General features: G+C 42.5%; 1 protein-coding gene across 2 annotated transcripts in view; it reads right to left on the bottom strand.

The window, feature by feature from the left end:
- bcar1 (BCAR1 scaffold protein, Cas family member) overlaps positions 1-15,215 on the bottom strand; it is a 92,865-nt gene that overhangs the window by 45,760 nt on the left and 31,890 nt on the right. The window contains exon 1 of one of the 2 annotated variants that reach the window (XM_083973789.1): positions 64-443. The exons of the other annotated variant lie outside the window; for it this stretch is intronic. Within the exon in view, the coding sequence (XP_083829915.1) occupies positions 64-75 (12 nt within the window). The 5' untranslated portion in view covers positions 76-443. Of the gene's footprint in view, positions 1-63; positions 444-15,215 lie in introns of those variants that run through there. 2 annotated transcript variants of the gene reach the window in all.

The following is a 15,215-nucleotide window of genomic DNA, read 5'->3' as shown; positions in this document are numbered from 1 at the left end:
TCAGAGAAGCCACAGTGCCACACAGATTCCTCATGCACACGCTGAAGTCTGTCCCACACTCACCAGATAGTTCATCTTGTCCGTGCTGCAGCGAGGCGTCTCTGCTGGTCTGGGGCAGGGCTGTAGCTCAGCCCCTCTCAGACACTCTGCCGGATAGATCCTCAGCCCAGAGCAGATCACAAAAGATCCCAAAAACTCCCTCCAGTCTCCTCTCCCACCCTCCTTCCTTCCTTCCTTCTTTCCTATGTCCTTCTGTCCCCCCTCCTTTTTTTCTTCTTCCCTGTCACTCCTTCAGTCCTGTTCGGTCTCGTTTTCAGAAGTCAGGCAGATCCCGACACATTCTGCCGCTCTGTGATCTCACACAGCAAGAATGAGACTGCTGCTTGGCCCATTTACTCCTACCCCACTCGCCCCTTCTTACTCACTTGGTCTCTCTTTCCCTCCCTCCCCTTCTCTCCCTCTCTCTCTCTCTCTCTTGCCTGAGGAAAAGAGGGAGGAGTGTGTAACCCAACACGTCACTTCCTGCTGGATCCTGATATTCCCTCTGTCTGCTCCGGCCATTGGCCTGAAGAGCTCTTCTCATGCAAATGAGCTTTGCCCTTCCACTGCCCCCTCCACTGCCCCCTCCACCACCCCCACCCCCTCTGTCGCTCTCTGTGCCCCCCTGTCTGTGAGAGCGCGTCAGTGCATTAAAAAGCCACAGGGGCACAAGCAACATTACCTCATCTCATTGTCTTTACTGTCAGATGGGTGACAGGGAGCTGCTGCCTCCAAGCTACAACAACAGAGCATGTGGACTGTAGAGTCCAACTCCATATTAAAGAAACCATGAAAGAAAATGATGTTTACCGACATGTTTATAAAGTTCAACTTATTCTTCCTAATGTACCAAACAGACTGTACACCTTTAGTGTTTTACTTCATTAAAAAACTGAAAAAAGCTAATTATCATCCATTTGTAACATATTTTAAGCCACTTCTTCAAACCCAGTTTACGTCATCCTGACATCTCTAACGTGTTTAATCCTTTTTATGGCCTTTGTTTATCGTTATTATCCTTAATTTATTATTCACTATCTTATATCTTTAATATTTATATGTGTTGTATGTTGTTTTTGTGCATATACCTTATTCTTGTTATCTAATATCTTGTTAAACTGCTCACATCATCTTACATCTTACTGTGGTTCCTCCTGCTCTCAGATCAGGTTGTCTGGTTCTTGTATTGTCTCTTATGGGTTTTGGTTCTTCTGCCATTATCCTCATAAACCCTTGTTTTTACAGCTGCTATAGAGGAATCCTCAAAATGATTACGATTAATATCATTATTATAATCAAGTAAAATGTTTTCCTACAGTACACAACTACTACTTCTCTAACTAATTATATATGTATACTTAGTTTGATATTTAGATTACTACCTTAGGCCAAATTTAACTAGGTAAATCTGTTATCATAGGCTGATGATAAACAAAAAATCAACTTACTTGTGTTAGAGTCAGCAGTTATGATTATGAGCTAAAATTCACCACAATTACCTTCTTGTGAACAAAGCATATTGTATGTATTTGCATATGTATGGCCAGATTTTGAATCTACAGTGAATGAAGTGTCTGAAAGGACAGTGACCTCCTCTACTGATCTACCGTGACCTCAGGTCCTGGATTTAAGGCCAGTGGCAAGTAGAGGTCAAGACGTCAAAGTGTTTGAATATCCCTGTACTATGAACTGTGTAGGCCTTGTTAGTTCTTAGCTGCTATTTGTGTCTATAATCCGTTAATGATTAACTACCTGTCTTTTCATTTTGCTTTTGCTTGTGGCCTCTCTTCTCTCTGTTAAAAGGGAAGGAGATCAAAGTCACTGTTTTCATTGCTATTGTAACTGAGACTCTTTTACAGCCAATCCACACAAACAACACGTGTAAAGAATAAAGATTCCAGTAAGAAGAGAATAAAAGGAAGTGATGGCATTTTATTTCAGTGTTCAAAAGTCAACTTCACCCTGGCCTCATAAAGACACCTGTCTCGCCCCTGTAACACAGAGAGTAGAGATTGTGACTATCCTGATACTGCAGTTGACAGAGGAAGCAGCAATAAGTCAGTGTTTATAGTTGTCTTAGTTTTTTTTTTAATGAATTTTTAGTTTTACTTAGAAATCACTAACCCTCCCTTTCATTTTGATTCATTTCCTGTCCTTGTGCGTTTCCTCCCACACTGATAGTAACATGTTGTACCTGTGTCTTATCCTCCTGCGCCAGCACATCTTTGTTCGTTGTGACAACATTGTGACACAGTTAGTTTTCAGCTTGTTGACCTTTCCTCAGCCCGCTCCTCTGGATGTGCCTGCCTGTGTTTATCCTCTCTCTCTCTCTCTCTCTCTCTCTCTCTCTCTCTCTCTCTCTCTCTCTCTCTCTCTCTCTCTCTCTCTCTCTCTCTCTCTCTCTCTCTATCTATCTATCTATCTATCTATCTATCTCACTCTTTCTGCCCAGTAAACACACTTTGATTTTTGTGTCAAGTTGTGTATTTGAATCGCTCTCTTGTGGTTTTCTGTTCCTGTGTCCCACAGAGAGATTTACAGCCTCTAACATCAACAAATACATAATATTATGTAAGTCTTCAACTCTCCATAACACAATCCACAAAAATATGAACCAGGCTCATAAATCATGAAACATTAAACGACGATTATCAGTTGATTCTTTTCAGATCAGACCAGGTCAATAAAATCTATTTCCCTCATGGTGCAACAAGAACAACAGCAGCAGCGATAATCTGACCAGCAGCAGCTCTCCATGGATTTTCAATGTGAAGTATCTTATCCCACTTATTTCAGACCCCCAACCCCCTCACATGTGAACACATGAGGGGTCACCCACAGGACAGTGGTGGAGCTTTGCAGTAGGAGACTCAGGGCCACATTGAGATAAAAAAAAACAAAAAAAAAAACAGTAAGAGGTTTTGAGAATCAAGTCGTGAATAAAAAGTGATAATTTAAAAACAATAATCAATTTGCAATCAGTGTTACATTACAGAGGAAATCTTGATTGTATATTATAGTAAAGCTGTTCCCTAGTGCAAGGGTCCCAGCCAGGTTCATCAATGTTTTGCAGTGCATGTGTTGTAAAATTGATGTTTTCTGATGTCACGATTATAGATTTTCTTGGTACGATTATTGTCACAGAAATAATCACGGTATTACGATTATCACGATTATTATGCATCAATACATTTCACAACACTATGAATGTGTAAAATCAGATATAGTCAAAATATAATTACATTACTAATCAGAACAGTTATTAATCCCCCAGGGGAAGTGTTTGAAATATTTAAGTCATTAATTGTCATCTATACCAAATGTTTGAGTTCATTGTAATATTTTTTTTTACAATTCAAATGACACGCTAACATATAACCAATTCAGTGTTACTTTAGATAAATAGACCAGTATCTGTGTATTTACCTTGACTTTGGCGCACATCTGCAGATAAGGTTCCAACATAATCCTTTTCAGAAAGTGACGGTATTTAGGAATCTTTACGATCAATTAATTGTGGCGATTAATTGTGAAAACTAGTAATGGTGACATCCCTAGTTGTAGCACCTTTGTGTCTTTGCATGTGTTGTTGCGAGGGGCAGTGCATTAAGCTCTCCGGGCCACCGTAGGAGAGACCAGGCAAGCAGCACGATGTCGTTGATGGCTGCTGCTGTCTGGGTGACACACCGGTCAGTCAGGTCAGTGGTGACCTGGTCATGGGGTGAAGGTGGAGTTGGCCTGTGTCCCATGATAATGAAATGAGATGGTGGAAGGAGCAGCTGTAGGAAAGCAGGGAAAGCAGCTCCTTGTCTCCGTGGAACGATGTGAGGGATCATAATAAGAGATAGGGGTCATAAGTCAAGTTATAGGTATAAGCCGGACGTGGAGACATCTGGTCTACTGTTGGTCAGACCAACCAGCAGTAGCACTGTCCAAACTATCTAGATAGAAAATGATGTTTGGATCATTCATTATGCAAAAAGAAACACAACTTTTAACTTAAAGTGTGCATTATGTCCATGAAAGTGTAAACCAACACAACCAGGAGCTCACAACCTGTACAGCTCATTACACTGAGCTGAACTGTCCTCAGGTTGCTACTGCTAGATGAAGCTGACATTAACTCACCTCATGGTTCCACAATGTGAATTAAAGGGATAGTTCACCCAAAATTGAAATTCCACTCATTATCTACTCACCCTCATGTGGACTAAGGGCTGTGAGAAGTTTCAGAGTCCTCCGTGGCTTCTCTGAGTTACAGGGGGTCTCGGCGTAGCAGTGCATGTCAATATAACGGTTGCAAACCAACTGTCTTCGTAACAAAAAGACACACCAAAAAACATCCAAATACCTCCATGCTGCTCTTCCCGGTTCGTCACATTTGGACGAACCAGGGTCTGTCCTCTTCCCAGTTCGTCCAAATTTGACGAACCGGGAAGAGGAGATTCGAGAAGCTTCCACTACAAAACAAGCTTGAAATATAGACTTTTTTTTTCGGAACAATTTCGCATTTCGGGGCTTCAATACAAGACGGACATTACATACGAGCAGCATGGAGGTATTTGGATGTTTTTTGGTGTGTCTTTTTGTTACGAAGACAGTTGGTATCCATTTGCAACCGTTATATGGACATGCACTGCTACGCCGAGACCCCCTGTAACTCAGAGAAGCCACGGAGGACTCTGAAACTTCTCCCAGCCCTTAGTCCACATGAGGTTGAGTAGATAATGAGTGAAATTTCAATTTGGGGTGAACTATCCCTTTAACTCGGCAAAAGCTCTGAGATGAAGAAGAAGCTGATATGAAAGACCACACTGGCGGTCATCGATCAGTGTCATGTTCCCCGGCAACCAAACCCACAAGAACACAATGAGCCATCAATAACCAATTAGTCCTGTTTGTCATTAATACTTGAAGAGAAGGAGTGAAGCCACAGAAGGAACAAGCACTTTAAGTGGATTCACTGCAGCTGGTTTGGTTTCAGCTGTGAAAATCCTTAAAGCAGGAGTCTGGTGTTACTCCGTCCAAAACCAAATCCAAACCAACATCTGCTCTGTTTGACTTTCAACACTTCCTAGACAGCGACACAGAAACGCTTGTTAAAAAAAAACAACTTCATATCTCAGCTTATCATGACCCATAGTTACATTTTATTGCCAAGCAACATCTAATAGTCAATTAGTAATTATGACAGGGCCAAAGGGAAAAGTGCAGCGATGTAGTATCGAGAGACAAAGTCCAGGTCAGGAGTACGGGCTGTGGTGGGCGGATGAATATGACACAGAAGAGCAGTTTGAGTTTTCGATTCGAAGTTAACCACCTTGTTATTACTGTTACCATGACTACAGAGGCCCGGAGCGCCTGCTGCAGCGTGGGTATTTCAGGAGACACACGTTGTATCAGAGGGGGTGTTCAGGTTGGAGGCACTTCTTTATTTCCGCTCAGTGTGAATGAGCTTTTATTCCACAGCTACTGTTCACTCTTTGAGATGAGTGCCATGATGAATCAAGGATGGCTGATTACGATCATCACGATTATTATGCATCAATAAATTTCAAAACACTATGAATGTGTAAAATAATATAGTCAAAATATAATTACATCTAATCTCTTAATATATAGGACCAGTTATTAACTACGCCGGGGGAAGTGTTTGAAATATTTAAGTCATTAATTGTCATCTATACCAAATGTTTAAGTTTATTTTAATCATTTTTTTACAATACAAATGACACGCGGACATTTAAATTCCTACCAATTTAGCGTTACTTTAGATAAATAGACCAGTATCTACCTTTACTTTGGCGCGCATCTGCCGATATGGTTCCGACATAATCTTTTTCGGAAAGTGACGGTATTTAGGAATCTTTACGATCAATTAATTGTGGCGTTTAAAGGTAAATTGTGTAGGAATTACTCCCATCTCGTTGTGGTTGTAAATCGCAAGCAACTCAATCGTATTTTTCATGCTGCATTCACGTGAAATTGGGCAGACGGCAGACGGACAACAGCCGCTGCAGGTAACGGCATAAACAAGCCTCTATGTAAACAAGTGGTCCGTCAGCACGAGGCAAAACAAGACATGTGACAATATGTTGTCATGGCGATGTGGTATTGTTTACCTGACCCACGTTTTACCGTCTTTCTCTCCACTTCTGTGACTAAAATGACATCTGGTTTGTTACCGACGGTCGTCTGCCCGACTGCAGGTGAATGCAGCATCAGTGTAACGCTCCATTCCTGCGTTACCGCGGTGACTTTTCACAGACGCCACCTCGACCTGAGCCGACAGCTCCGGTGTCTCCGCTGAGTTTCCGTGGTTTCCTACCGTCACGCTGCCACTGAACGTAAAAACATGGAGACACCACATGGCAGCCAGCACCGAGCTTACCCACTCCATGGAGATATGAATGATATGAACGGCTCATTCAGAGCTGAAAGGAACACTTCACTTTGTTGATGGGGGGGATTACTGATTAATGAAAAACAGACTTTTGAACGAAATAATCGATTTTCGTGAATAGATAACAGGAGAAGTTACAATATTTTGACTTTATTTGATTTTACATATTCATAGGGTTGTGAAATTAACTGCATAATAATCGTGATAATCGTAAAACCATGATTATTTCTCTGACAATAATCGTATCAAGGAAATCTATAGTCATGACATCCCTAGTGCGATGATGAATCAAGGATGGCTGAGGCTGATACATTAGTGAAATAAAGCCTGGTTTCTCTGCCCGGTGTCCATACGGCCCCCGTCTCCCCTCTGTCCTCCTCTGATATTTGAACAACAGTGGCCACATTGTGTCCAATGCCGAGCAGCTTGTGGCGACTCCATCAGAGCATTCCACACACACCTACACACACACTTCACCCCCCGTGACCTGCACACTGCCCTCTATGACTGCCACACTAACAACAACAGCCTCTGTCACACTGACCTACAAGTGTACAGTGCCACACACACACACACACACACGGCACAGAAAGCACAGAAAGCACAGAAAGCTCTCATTGAGGATTAGGAGATGTAGGTCACTGTGAATCTGAATATGGTAATGGTCTCTACTGGGGTTCAGGACGTCCACACTGGAGCTGCCTCTCATTTCACAAACGTCCCGTCTCTCCCTGATCCTCAGGCGCTCGGGGGCGCCCTCTGCTGTCCACTGGGGGACAGTGTCCTAGTGTTCACAAGGTGTGTCTGTACCTTCAGGCTGCCATCTTTCTTTGGCTTGAGCTGTGACGCTGTTCACTGGAGCGATGGTGAGGTAGCACATTCAGTGAGGATTATTTTAGTTTAACTAGAAAAAGATAGCATTTCCTGCAGAAAATGCGTGTGAATGCTGAAAGCAGCTGAACGCTATTGCTGAATGAGCTGAAGAAATTGTTAAAACAATGCTGAGTTAGCTGAAGAAACTGCTTAGGCAATGTTGAAAAAGGCTAAAGCTAAAATATAAAACTTGAAGACTTTCAGCATTCACACTAATAACAGTGATTATACTGTAGATAAGATAAAAGTGACTGTCTGACCAGACTTCTGCTTTTTTGTGTATTTAACATTTTTATGTCTTTACTGTGTTTCCAGATTGTCAAAGATGTTTGTTTGTTTGTTTGTTTTTTACAAATTGTATGTACGTTAATCTAAAATAACTAGATCTGATCTTATTTGCATATGGTTAGCAAAATGGTATAATTGAATGTAGATGTATTAGGGACACAGCGATTCACATCACCCTCTTGAGTCAGGAAGTCATATTTATAATTGACTGCGTCATATGACATATTTAATAATGACGTACGTGTGCGTGGCGCTGACAGGAACGCAGACTGTGTCACATCACACTGTCAGCTCTTACACACGGCGGCTGGGAGTCACTGTCTAACATAAATTACTTTCTCCTCTTCATCCACAGCAAATTAAAATCTCATTATACTCATCTTAAATAAAAGCCAGCCAGATGACCCTCGCCTCCCCTCCCCTCCCCCCCTTTTTTTTTCTCCATCACTTCACTCTTCCTCCATCCTCTCTCCACCACACATGGTTAATAACTTCATTAACCCCTGTCGGTGCACCACTCTGGTCCTGCAGCTCACACATATTAAGTGATGAGATCAGAGAGAGAATCATTTAGGCTGCTGATTATAACAGCAGGTTGATCTCTCAGCAGTGAGCACCGAATTCAAATGTCTGCTCTTAGGTCAAATCGTTGTTCAAAATTTCCAGATTTTTGTGAAATTGTTAAAGGGATAGTTCATCCAAAATTGAAATTTCACTCATTATCTACTCACCCTCATGTCGACTAAGGGCTGAGAGAAGTTTCAGAGTGCATGTCCATATAACGGTTGCAAATGGATACCAACTGTCTTCATAACAAAAAGACACACCAAAAAACATCCAAATACCTCCATGCTGCTCATATGTAATGTCCGTTGTATTGAAGCCCCGAAATGTGAAATTGTCCCGAAAAAAGTTAAATAAGTCTATATTTCAAGCTTGTTTGTAGTGGAAGCTCCTCGTCAAATTTGGACGAACCAGGGTCTGTCCTCTTCCCAGTTCGTCCAAATTGGACGAACCGGGAAGAGGAGCTTCGAGAAGCTTCCGCTACAAAACAAGCTTGAAATATAGACTTATTTTATATTTTTCGGGACAATTTCGCATTTCGGGGCTTCAATACAAGACGGACATTACATACGAGCAGCATGGAGGTATTTGGATGTTTTTTGGTGTGTCTTTTTGTTACGTAGACAGTTGGTATCCATTTGCAATCGTTATATGGACATGCACTGCTACGCCGAGACCCCCTGTAACTCAGAGAAGCCACGGAGGACTCTGAAACTTCTCCCAGCCCTTAGTCCACATGAGGGTGAGTAGATAATGAGTGAAATTTCAATTTTGGGTGAACTATCCCTTTAATCGTCATCATCATGGAACCCTGTGGCTCAGGCCTAAAATATACACAGCTTCCACCTGCCGGCTGAGGTGTTTCTGAGCTCGTCTCACAGCACCTCTAATGACTCTGACATTAGGTGCTAATACTTGCCGGGGCGCCGGCCCCACACTCGTCGGGTGGTGATTTCTAATTCGAGCAGCAGCAGCAGCAGCGACGGAACAAAAGGATCATTGTATTGACACAAACCAGCTCAGCACACTCGGGCTCAGAGGCATAATAGGATTGGTATGTGTCCAGATATGAAATTCATTTCCTGTAATTGTGTATGTTGAGTCAGTGATTTTTAATACTTGGATTGTATTGTTGGATCCTATTTGGGAATCCAGCGAATGCATTCTGTGTGTCTGTGTGTGTGTTATCATGGTTGTGTGTGTGGATGGGGGGGGGGCAGCTCTTGCTACAGTTTGTGATCAGCAGCTCATTTGAATTTTCTCTCCATTTTCTCTTCACTGTCTGAGTCTGGAGCTGGATGTCGGAGCAGTGATCTGCTCTTCTTACACAATCCTGGAGCTGAGGACAAACTGATAATCATGAGTATATAGAGATAGATAGAGATAGAGAATACTTTATTCATCCCTAGCAGGGCAATTATGGTCATATGTCATTCTCCCCATATTCTATATTCATATGTTGCTCTCCATGTTTTATTTAATTGATCAAATCGTAAATAAAAAGGATTTATTTTACACAACACAACTTGCCCTCCTGTACACAAGCCCCGTGGTCGTCTGTGCTGCAGCTTATTATGACCCATAGTCACTCCTGTTGTTCTGCATCATCTAGTGACACAGTGATAACGTCAAGAGTGAGGGGAGATGTGTGGTGACGTGGTGTAGAGACTATTTCTGGTTCCTGCACAACCAGAGGTTTCAAAATCCTAGTTATTTGCTACTGTATGGAAGGAAAAGGATCATACAGAGAAGAAGGGTGATAATCAAAGTGATTATAACAGCTCTTATCAATTTATTTAGTGCAGTAAAGCAATGACTTTATCGAGCCATCTACTATATCCATAATAATAAAATAATATATTATTATTATTAATGATGCACAACTATGAGTCCTACAACGTAGAAATTAAAAACCTTATATTAGCAACATTAAACTGCTAAATGCATGAAATTCATGTTACAGTAGATATAGTAGATACGTACTGTTCCATGTCATTTCTGTTTTTCCCTGCATGGTTGCAGGGTTTGTCCAAACTTCAATCTCTATTTATTACAAAAATTATCCAATATGCAACCACAAGAACTATTTGTGTGGAAGAAACCTTGAAAAAAGAAAATCTAATGTTGAGGAAGTTCGTATTTTCACCCAAATACAAAATGCTAAATATTGTGTTAACCTCCCTCACTATGGCATTTTTTTTGTTTCTAAATTGATACTGATTTCATGCAACTTGATACAACTTAATTACATTTTTTTTTTTCAGTTGTTATTCCTGTTGTTAATGTTATGTTAATGCTCTGTTTAATGTTCCAAGTCCCTGTAAAGCACTTTGAACTGCCTTGTGTTTGAATGCTGCTGTATAAATGTACAGAACGGAGCTCGCCTCGTTGGTTTTTAGTGATTTTTGTGCTCGTTATCATTTTAAAACTTGAAGTGATTAGAAAAAAATAATTATAAAAGACATGTGGCTCCACAGCACTGTGGGAACCAGAGGGTACAGCGGTGAAGATGAAGGAATGTGACAGGCTTCCTGCGTCAAACACACACACAAACACACACACACACACAAACACACACACATGTACAGACAGAAAGAGAGAAGGGGGTTTTGTCCATCTTGTGTGATGTCATCTTGAATGAGGTCAGAGTTCAGGCACAAAAAATGATGTGACTGGCTGATTAACTGAGCCCATGGACACAATGCTTGCATACAGCACACACACGCACAAACAAACACACTCACAAAGCAGTGAGAGGTTTCACAGCGACAAAATCAAACATTACATGGTGACATCAAACACTGATGTGGGATCACAACAGAAACCTCCAGTCCAGTTGTATCTCTGGTCACATCTCATCATGTCTCCTGCCGTGTCCTTTGCCCTGCGTTTTTTGTGTCATGTCTCATGTCTTGAGTCTCTTGCTTCTCCTCTCGCCTCTTATTGTCTCATTGCGTCTCTCATCCTTTCCCTTGTTGTGTCTCTATGTCTCTCGTCCTGTCTCTCATTGTGTCTCGTTGCGGTGTCTCTCTTGTCTCGTCCTGTCTCTCGCGCCTCCGTCCCGAAGGTCAACAGTCTTTTCCTGCATGCAGCTGTGATACGGGACGGCACAGAGTGAATGTCGTATTCACTGCACAATAACGGTCATTCATGGCTCTCTGGGCCATTATCATAAAACTGTGGCACAGACGCTGTCCACAGTCAATGTGACATAAAGAAGACAAAAATACTGGACACCTAACTGCACAGAGACACACACTGAACTGGTTTGATGAGTCCAGTATCTCTAAAAACAGACTGGGTGGTAGAGCCGTCAGTTACCGGGCTCCTTTACTGTGGAACCAGCTCTCTCCATGGGTCAGAGAGGCAGACACTCTAACTACATTTAAGTCTAAGCTTAACCCTTGTGTGGTGTTCGGGTCTGTGGGACCCGTTTTCATTTTTTATCAAAAGAAAAATGAAATGATACATTATTTTTTCAAACTCACATTCACTGGCCTTGGCTCATTTTCTGTGAAGAACATATATCTGAACACATTTTCAATGACCGCACACTGTAGACCCCCCCTACACGTTTATATTACATACAGGGTGTTCGGGTCCACTGGACCCGGGGCTAATATTAGCATGGAAAGTGTAGGTCCTGTGTACCTTCACTATGTCTTCCTCCTGTCTGGGGCTGCTGATAGTGTGTGTGAGTGTGTGTGTGTGTGTGAGTGTGTATGTGTGAGTGTGTGTGTGCACGTGTGTGTGTGTGTGTGCGTGTGTGTCTCAAAAAAATTCAAGCAAAATTCAAGCATTCATACTCTGTCCCACCTACAAATTGGGGGCGGGACAACACACCTTTGCCAGGGTGGTTCCTTATCAAATAATACTAATAACTGCTTGGATTTCTATATCGCTTTCATGGCACCCAAAGCACTTTACAGAAACCATTATTTATTTTATACACATTCACATGGTGGTGAGCTACGTCTGTAGCCAAAGCTGCCCTGGGGCAGACTGACAGAAGTGTGGCTGCCATTTCATGCCAAACGGCCCCTTCGACCACCACCATGATCAGTCATACACGTTCAAACACATTCACACGGGGCAAGGTGGGTAAGGTTTCTTGCCCAAGGACACTACGACAGCGACTAGGACAGAGCAACCCTCTGGATGACCCGCTCTACGGCCCGAGCCATTCCCGCCCCAATTGATCACTACTGATCAAGACGGCCAAAAGATTATATGCTAAGAGGGCCTTGATTTTGGAAGAGACAAGCTTCTGATGATGAAGAAGGGGTTTCAGAATGTGAGGACCACAATTCTGAAGATTCAGAGTCTGACAGTGACAAAATCCACACAAAACTCTCTATACAACACATGAGGGGCAGCCCTCATGTGTTGTATAGGCTGGTGTGAAATGGCAATGTGTTCAATGGGGCTGATGGTTACTCTATGTGTTCAGCTTGAGTTATGTCAACTGGCCTGAATAGGTAACATTTCTAATGAAGTTCAAAATCAATAATTATGAAAAATCTTGCTTCATTTGTAAATTTGTTGATTTAAATATCTTGATTTTAACTGATTTTCTTTTTTTATTACATTTTATTAAAAACTGACAAAAAACGAGTAGCATATTAATTCATAAATGTGATCTAACAAAGGTAAAGGGCAAATATTAACCATATATGCTGTTCATATGGCTTGTAATTGGGATGAAGTAAACATCTGTTGAGTATTTAAACATAACATTGTTTGATTGTGTTGATTTGGAGACCCAAAAATGCAGCGGGTCCACCAGACCCACGAACACTGGCTGAGTAACAAAAATATGAACACCATACAAGGGTTAAGACCTTCCTTTATGACAGGGCTTTTAGTTAGAGCTGGTTCAGGTAGCTCTGAACCATTTTATAGCTATGCTGCTATAGGCTTAGACTGCTGGGGGACACATCTGGTTACATGGAGCCCTCTCCTCTCCTCTCCTCTCTTCTCCTCTCCTCTCCTCTCTTCTCCTCTCCTCTCCTCTCCTCCCCTCTCAGCACATTTTGAACTGTCATTATCATTGTCTGTTGCACTTTGTAGTTTGGCCTTGTTGTCTCGCACTCTCTCTGTGTTTCCACAGACCCATCGGAGCTCCATCTCTCTGCACAAACCGCCGCCTGCATCGCCCCCCCTACCCTCCCTTTTCCCCTGCTGTTAAACCGGCCTGCCCTCCCTTCCTATGAACCAGTCTGCCATCCAGTCCTCCCATTAAGCTGGCCTGCTCTCCCTGCCTCCCTTGCCTACCAGAAGCTTCCTTCTTCAGCTGTTGTTAACATTTCCATGTTTTCTTGTCTGTAACAACATCTATTGCACGTCTGCCCGTCCTGGGTGAGGGATCCCTCCTCTGTTGCTCACCCTGAGGTTTCTCTGATTTTTCCCTGTTAAAATGGTTTTCCATGGAGTTTTTCCTCAGTGGATGTGAGGGTCTAAGGACAGAGGATGTTGTTATGATGCCATGTAAAGCCCTTTGAGACAAACTGTTTGTAAAAACGGGCTATACAAATAAAATTGCCTTGCCTTGCCAGTGTGACTGAGGGAAGTGAGGAGGACAGGCTGTCAAAGCTCAGCTCCTGTTCCTCTGTAGGCTGCTACACAGAACCCTAACATGAGATGTGAAACAACAGTGATGGTAGAGAGATGATAGCGAGGTGGTGTGTGTGAAGGCTTCAGAGAGCCTGTGCCACATTCCTACACACTGACACAGCAGAGGAGAATGTGAATCCAGCCAGAGGCGACACTTTGCTCGGCTGTGTCACACAATCAGCTCTTTGACAGTGAAGGAAAATGACAGCCACTGTAGGAAATATCACACACAGGCTGCAGGCTGTGTCCAGCACAGACCTATTCACCTCTCTGTCTCACACACACACACACACACACACACACACACACACACACACACACACACACACACACACACATACACACCATCATCACTCTGTGTGTCGTGACAGTCTCCCCTGCACGAAGGTAAAGTGCTGCTACAGGGACAAACACTGCTGTTGGACCACTTCACAGACATCCGTGTGGGTGATGGTGAGAGATGGCTCGCTGCCAATGTCATGGTGGTCGTCCTTTTATACTGTGTGTAGAATGAGTCTGGTGTCTCCCACAGGAACTTGGAGCGACCAATCAGGTTGTTTGATATGAAAAACAACACTATTACCATCATGATATCTGCATTCTGTCATCTGTACTATTCAGTTTCCTATAACACACTTTGCTGCTACAATTAAAAGGACAACAAGGAGTTTGTATTTGGTTATAAAAAAGTCTCATATTAATGTGGATGAATTCTTGGCAAATGTATTCGCTTTCGTCTGTCTTGCACCAGTCCAAGAATTTCACCATGCGCAGAGGCTCATGGGAAATGTAATGTGAAAACACTTCGCTTTCCAAAACTCCGCATAGTCACTTGAACACAAATCCTGCTTCTTCTATATTTACAGAGATTGAACCCTATAAAAATAAATTCCCAATTATGGTGACCAAAATAATTATAACAATTATCATAATTATTGCAGTGTTGGTAAAATGTGCCGACAGTGATTAAAAATGTAATTATCTTCACCAGGTTTCACCATGGAAACCACAAATGACAAGCTGCATTTGTTGGCTGATTCCATACAGAACCTGAATTGAGTTGAATTAACCACAGTAATTAACTGATGTTATAGTGATACAGCGGGAGACGAGAAACCATTTCATCTATAACAAACTGTAGCAAGGATGTGTGTCTGTGTCATCAATAACACTTACGGCAGCAGTATACAAGCCCCACCCCTTCCCTCCACTCTCTGCTGGACGCTTCAGTGTCTCTGCACTAACACACAGTGTGTTGACCTGTGTTGTGTTTACATGCACATGTTTAATCCTGTGCCTCAGATCACCATTGGCAGACTTCCTGCTCTCCTGCAGCTCTGACCTCTAACGTTTCCATGTCGGGTTCAACTGCCCTGACCACCACCACCTGCCCTGCTCCGCCATCTTAATCTATCAACAGACTCCTACCTTCGCC

This window comes from Trachurus trachurus, assembly GCF_905171665.1.
Source record: "Trachurus trachurus genome assembly, chromosome: 6".
Lineage (NCBI taxonomy): Eukaryota > Metazoa > Chordata > Actinopteri > Carangiformes > Carangidae > Trachurus > Trachurus trachurus.
Note: the sequence above shows the minus strand (reverse complement) of the source record. Positions and strands in the feature narration are given on the sequence as shown.